Source organism: Macrobrachium nipponense, chromosome 20, assembly GCF_015104395.2.
Source record: "Macrobrachium nipponense isolate FS-2020 chromosome 20, ASM1510439v2, whole genome shotgun sequence".
Classification (NCBI taxonomy): domain Eukaryota; kingdom Metazoa; phylum Arthropoda; class Malacostraca; order Decapoda; family Palaemonidae; genus Macrobrachium; species Macrobrachium nipponense.
In genome coordinates, this window is record NC_061089.1 from 81,147,744 (window position 1) to 81,155,243 (window position 7,500).

The window sequence follows — 7,500 nt, forward strand, 5'->3', positions numbered from 1 at the left end:
AAGAATAATTGAACGGCATTTGTTGGTGATATGAATTCGGTTATGTTTAAGAATGGCTTTTTTTTCATCTTTCTACATCTTGCGGACCACAATGAGCAATTAAGGGAACCACCAATGCAGAATATGGAAAATATCTTGAAATAAGTCGGAACATAAAGTAGTATATTAGTTAGCAGCAGCCATAATACTGGTAAAAACGACAACTGAAGTGGTGTTTGTTGTTACTGATGTTGAACAAATAATTTTCAAACAAAATAAAACCTGGATTCGTTGCTGCTGCAGACATTTACCTAAAACATTATAGCAGCGGAAATGAATGACGGAATCCGTATCATTATACAATATTCAGGAATGTTTCAAGGAATCCTAAAGTCGAGCTTCTTGGTATGATAATTTTCCACTTAAAGTAAAGATGATATTCTCATTCGGGGAGTCATTATGCCAGAACAAGTTCGTAACAAATCCAGTTAATTGAGTCTTTAGAATGAGAGAGAGAGAGAGAGAGAGAGAGAGAGAGAGAGAGAGAGAGAGAGAGAGAGAGAGAAATAGTTTTAATGCAACTGCTTTAGAACGCACTTCATTACGAAACTGGTTGCCTCATTTAATAAAGAGGCATTTTTGTAACAGCATATTTAAAAGTGGAACATTTCTCCAATTATGAATTTAAAAAAAACCCTACGTTTTCCATTTATTTAGAGCAAACGCAAAACAGTTTCGCTTTTAGACCAATGGAACTACAATCTCTAAAATGAGACACAGAAAAATAAGATATTTTTGTTACAGTACTTTAAAAAAAGAATTCATTTTTCACCTTTTCTTTAATTAGAGAACAATCTTTTTCTTTAAACTATAGATATGTGATTTAGAAAATGGAAATAGCAAAACCTTCGCGTTTTTCTGCTCTTAAACGACAAAAATTAAGTTACTAGTTTTGTAAACTAGAAAAAAATTATTATTTACGTTTTTACCCTTTCATGAAAATACAGGAGAAGATTTGGGAGAAATGCCACAAGTGCCAACTGCTCACGATGTCGTTCAATTGGACCTATAGTTAAGAGAAATGACCCGAAAATAACTGCCCTAATGAAAATTCTCAGAAGAAGTTATAGTGCAATAAGAGTGAACTATACCTCCGCAAATATTTTATTAATTTCAAGAATTCTTTCTTCATCATAGCTCACAAATTACATATTAACCTTCCTCATCATTTATAGTACAATGATTTATCTTCATTAGTATCCATAGGCATTTCCTTATCAACAAACTATTCATACAGGTATTCATATAAATGACGCCCAGATCGCCCGCTATTCCTAACCTTTCAGTAACAACAGTGTGTGGTCCAGGGAAATTAAATTCCCGAGAGAGAGAGAGAGAGAGAGAGAGAGAGAGAGAGAGAGAGAGAGAGAGAGAGGACATTTTACTTAAAGTTTTTAATATTATATAGGATGGCATACTTTAGAAATTTTGAGGGTATATTTTGCAAACTAGCACGATAATTTTACTTTTCACTTAGTAAAAATGGTATCCAGATTAAAATACTAACGGAGAGTAGCACTTTTTACTTAATATGAATGATAACTAAATTTAAATACTAATCAGAGAAGTAATTTTCATTAGGAACAATGATATCCAGATTTAAACACTAACGAAGAGCAGTACTTTTTTTATTTAATAAGAATGATATCTAGATTTAAATACTAACGAAGAGGAGAACTTTTCACTTAGTAAAAACTATATCTAGATTTAAATACTAACGGAGAGTAATACTTTTCACTTAGACAAAATGACATCCAGATTTAACGACTACCGGAGGGAGGTACATTTCACTTAGTAAATATGATATCCAGATTGAAATACGAATGGAGAGTAGTACATTTTACTTAATAAAAATGATAACTAGATTTAAATACTAGCGGAGAGAAGTACTTTTCACTTAATAAAGACGATATCCAGATTTAAATACTAACGGAGAGAAGTACTTTTCAGTTAATAAAGATGACATACAGATTTAAATATAACGGAGAGAATTACTTTTCAGTTAATAAAGACGATATCCAGATTTAAATACTAACGGAGAGAAGTACTTTTCAGTTAATAAAGATGCCATACAGATTTAAATACTAACGCAGAGAATTACTTTTCAGTTAATAGAGACGATATCCAGATTTAAATACTAATGGAGAGAAGTACTTTTCGGTTAATAAAGATGATATCCAGATTTAAATACTAACGGAGAGAAGTACTTTTTTCTTAGTAAAATGATATCCAGTTTTTAATAAGAACGGAGAGTATTCTAGACAGTCCCCTTTAGTTTCTTGCATTATCAATCATATATTTTTTCTATCTTTACTTCAATTGTACATTTTGACGTCTGTAAGTACTGGTTTTCACACACACTCATACTATGTATATATATATATATATATATATATATATATATATATATATATAATATATATATATATATATATAATATATATATAATATATATATAATATATATATATATATAATATATATATATATATATATATATATATATATATATATATATATATATATATATATATATATATATATATATATATATATATATATATACTCATATATATATATATAGAATGAATAGGATGGGAAAAGCCAGCGTAACATCATACATGTATTTTTCCAAATTTTCGAGACTTTGGGTCTCATCATCAGGGCTGTAAAATATACAAAATATACAAATTAAAAAAGACTCAGTATTAATATTAATAAAAAATTGAAGTACATAAAGTTAAATATAATAATTTAAAAAATGAACTAGAAAAAAAATGAAATCAAAAAAATGTATATATAAAAAATTAAAAAGTGAAGAATGCTTAAAAGTTAGTACCTATCTCTATGGAGTTAAAAAACTGAGTGACGTTGTCTGGTTTGGAAAGGAGGACGTCAACTATGCTATATATAGAACTGTGGGAAGAAGTCTGACCATTTAATGGGGGCACAAGCTGTTTGATTGTTAACGACTCCAAAACAGAGAGAGAATAGTCATTGGGCGCTTGGGTGACAATACGAAAAATCTTATGTGAAAATGATGTTTTACATTTATTACAATGTTCTCGTATGTTAGAAAATTCCTTCGTTTTCAAAGTACATCCCGTACGGTGACTGACTCCGAGATGAGAGTCGATTCTGACTTTGAGCAGTCTTTGGTGGCTCCCACGTATTTCCCGATCTTACATTTCGGGCAAGTAAAGCAATATACCACCAAAGACTGCATCAAAGCCGGAAGTTTATCTTTATGGGAGAACAAAGAACCCAGAGTTTTAGGATTTTTTGCTATCAACTTAAGTTCACAGCCGGAAAAGTTTCCTGAATGACTTTTTGTCTATTTGCACCTTAAATGCGTTCGACTGAATGAAAGGTATAGAGGCATATATTAATAGTTTAGGCACGTTCGGTGCAAGTTGACGTGGCTGAAATTTATCATTTAAAAAAGTTATTGACATATTTCAAGAATAAGCTGGAGGATACGAATTGTTTTTAAAAAACTGAAGTAAAATTGGATTTCTCTATGGAAGTTATGCCAGTTGGAAGATAACATATAAGCACGATGTAATAGCGTGGAAATACTATTTAATTTAAATGTTATGGAACAACTGCTATAGAAGTTAGTACCTTGACCTGTGAACGTCGTTTTTCTAAAGACGCTCGTATTAAAACCATGTTCTGTCCTAGTAATTAAAACATCTAAAAAAGCAAGTTGGTTGTCTTGTTCATGTTCGATTGAGAAATTTATATTAGGATGTAGGCCATTGATATATTCCAAGAAAGCTTCGGCTGCTTCTCGGGACCTAAACCTAGAGCAATAGTTCATCCACATATCGCTTATAAAAGAGAGGGCGATATGATAAGGGACAACCATCCAGCATTTGTTCCTGCTGGATGGTTGTCCCTTATCATATCGCCCTCTCTTTTATAAGCGATATGTGGATGACACTATGCTCTATTTAGGTCCCGAGAAGCAGCCGAAGCTTTCTTGGAATATATCAATGGCCTACATCCTAATATAAATTTCTCAATCGAACATGAACAAGACAACCAACTTGCTTTTTTAGATGTTTTTAATTACTAGGACAGAACATGGTTTTAATACGAGCGTCTTTAGAAAAACGACGTTCACAGGTCAAGTACTAACTTCTATAAGCAGTTGTTCCATAACATTTAAATTAAACTAGTATTTCCACGCTATTACATCGTGCTTATATGTTATCTTCCAACTGCATAACTTCCATAGAGAAATCCAATTTTTACTTCAGTTTTTTAAAAAACAATTCGTATCCTCCAGCCTTATTCTTGAAATATGTCAATAACTTTTTAAATGATAAATTTCAGCCACGTCAACTTGCACCGAACGTGCCTAAACTATTAATATATGCCTCTATACCTTTCATTCAGTCGAACGCATTTAAGGTGCAAATACAAAAGTCATTCAGGAAACTTTTCCGGCTGTGAATCTTAAGTTGATAGCAAAAAATCCTAAAACTCTGGGTTCTTTGTTCTCCCACAAAGATAAACTTCCGGCTTTGATGCAGTCTTTGGTGGTATATTGCTTTACTTGCCCGAAATGTAAGATCGGGAAATACGTGGGAGCCACCAAAGACTGCTCAAAGTCAGAATCGACTCTCATCTCGGAGTCAGTCACCGTACGGGATGTACTTTGAAAACGAAGGAATTTTCTAACATACGAGAACATTGTAATAAATGTAAAACATCATTTTCACATAAGGATTTTCGTATTGTCACCCAAGCGCCCAATGACTATTCTCTCTCTGTTTTGGAGTCGTTAACAATCAAACAGCTTTGTCCCCCATTAAATGGTCAGACTTCTTCCACAGTTCTATATATAGCATAGTTGACGTCCTCCTTTCAAACAGACAACGTCACAGTTTTTTAACTCCATAGAGATAGGTACTAACTTTTAAGCATTCTTCACTTTTTTATTTTTTATATATATATATTTTTTATTTCATTTTTTTCTAGTTCATTTTTTAAATTATATTTATTTAACTTTTATGTACTTCAATTTTTATTAATATTAATACTGAGTCTTTTTTAATTTGTATATTTTGTATATTTTACAGCCTGATGATGAGACCCAAAGTCTCGAAAATTTGGAAAATACATGTATGATGTTACGCTGGCTTTTCTCCATCCTATTCATTTTAAATCTACGGCGTTCCAGATGCCCCAACCTTCCTGCATATATATATATATATATATATATATATATATATATATATCTATATATAGATATATATAATATATATATTATATATAACACCATCTAACCTTCTTATTTGCTTATTCCGATAACACTTGTATATGTACTTAAACAGAATTTAATGCTTGTTATTTTGCAAAGAAGGGGCACTACATATTTACTCATCCTTCCATAGTTCGGGTGATTATTCTGATACGGACAATGATTTTCGTCTTTTTTTCACTTCATGGAAACTAAGACTACTTGGAATGAGAAATGGGAAAGGTTAAGAGCTATCAAATTACATTACAAAAGAGGACACTAGTAATGTTCTATTCTGTAGAGTGATTGCTGTAAATGAACATGTATTACATAGGTGTGCACACATACACAAACGCACGTACACACACACAGACACATACATGTATACTATATATATATATATATATATATATATATATATATATATATATATATATATATATATATATATATATATATATGTATGTATATATAATACACACACACACACACACTATATATATATATATATATATATATATATAATGTATGAACGTACGATATAATATTATTTTATAATGTATATACATATATTTATATATATATATATATAAAATGTAGCGATATATATTATTATAAGTATATATATATATATATATATATATATATATCTATATATATATATATATGTATATATATATATATAGATATATATATATATATATATATATATATATATATATATATATACATTGTATATATATATATATATATATATATATATATATATATATATATATATATATATATATATATATATATATATATATAAGAGAGATGTATGTTAAAAGTACTTATTCCATTGTCATGATGGACGGCATATATAAAATTCATTGATGATACTGCTTTCAAACTTACTTCTCTCATTCTCTTAATATTACCCTTTCATTTGTGATTTGCAGTTAGTATATCCTACTCTCTCTCTCTCTCTCTCTCTCTCTCTGTTTTGAAATGCCAGTTTATTCATATTCTCTAATTCTTGGGACGAATCAAGCAAGGCGTCTCTACCGATGAACCTTTGGCCATTTCCATTCAATTTTCATAATTTGAACTGTACATGATGGTCAAAGAAACTTCAGGTTACGTTGATTCATTATGGGCACACATGCATATGGAACAAGAAGAAGAAGAGAGTATAATTAGAAAGAAAAGACTCATCTTAATAAGGAGAGGCGGCATATATACTTAGGAAATATTCTGAGATGGGATGAAAAACACTGTATTCCGGTACACTCCAAAACTTTCTGTCTCAGACTCCAGCTTTTATTCTGAGGTCCATTTGCTCAATAACCTTGCTCTCTGCATTTACATCCTCGCAAAATACTTATTTTCCCTGCAATGCGTATCTGACAAAATTTCCCCTGAAATATATCAATTTCAGAAATATTCATCCTTTCTATTAACTATATTTCATATGAAAAAACACCAACAACTCCTCCTGTAACAATTCAGAAAGCAGGAAGGCTATAAAGCTCAGCCAACCAACACTTCATTTGGAAGACATTTCTTCCAGAAGTCTGAATCAGAGTAAAAAAAAAAAAAAAAAAAAAAAAAAAAAAAAACTCCTCATGACTCCCACCTGTTCCACGTGGAGATCAAGGTTTTCCCAACGGAGCCAGAATTTCGCGAATCCATGATGCGTGTGCAATTCAAAGTAATGGATCAGAGCAATCGCTATCGCCATAGCACCAACGACGACCCCGCAAAGCGCACCACGTGTCTGAATAAATCTGTCACTGCTCGACGTACTGACTTTCGCATCATCGTCTGTTTCTTTGGGCCTTTTCTTCTTCGAGCCATTATTTTCATTCTCGTCGAGGTACGTCGCTCGTTTCTTGATCAGCTTCTGGTAAGCGGGAAGTTTGGCGAGTTGGGCGGGATTCACGCCTCGCTTCTCCAGCTGCGCCAGGAAGCAGTCGACGCGCTCCTTCCCGCCACACATTGCGACAGCCACTGAGGGCCAGAAGGAGGAGGAGGAGAAGTCGAGGCACTCCGCAGGTGATGCTCTCGCCTGGTAGAGTGGCACTGGCAGCGGGGATAGTCTCTCTCTCTCTCTCTCTCTCTCATACACGCACTACCTTCCTCTGTCTTCCAGTCCGTTTGTCCAGTTTTATGCCTCTCTCTCTCTCTCTCTCCTTCAGTCTGTTTGTCCAGTTTTATGCTCTCTCTCTT

The 7,500-nt window shown here is 32.3% G+C and overlaps 1 protein-coding gene across 1 annotated transcript in view; it reads right to left on the minus strand.

Moving 5' to 3' along the window:
- Positions 1-7,323, minus strand: part of LOC135195383 (bifunctional arginine demethylase and lysyl-hydroxylase JMJD6-like) — an 83,069-nt gene extending 75,746 nt beyond the window's left edge. Inside the window, exon 1 of the mRNA XM_064221642.1 lies at positions 6,908-7,323. Coding sequence (XP_064077712.1) covers positions 6,908-7,270 — 363 coding nt within the window. The 5' untranslated portion in view covers positions 7,271-7,323. The remainder of the gene's footprint in view (positions 1-6,907) is intronic.
- Between the last annotated feature and the right edge of the window lie 177 nt (positions 7,324-7,500).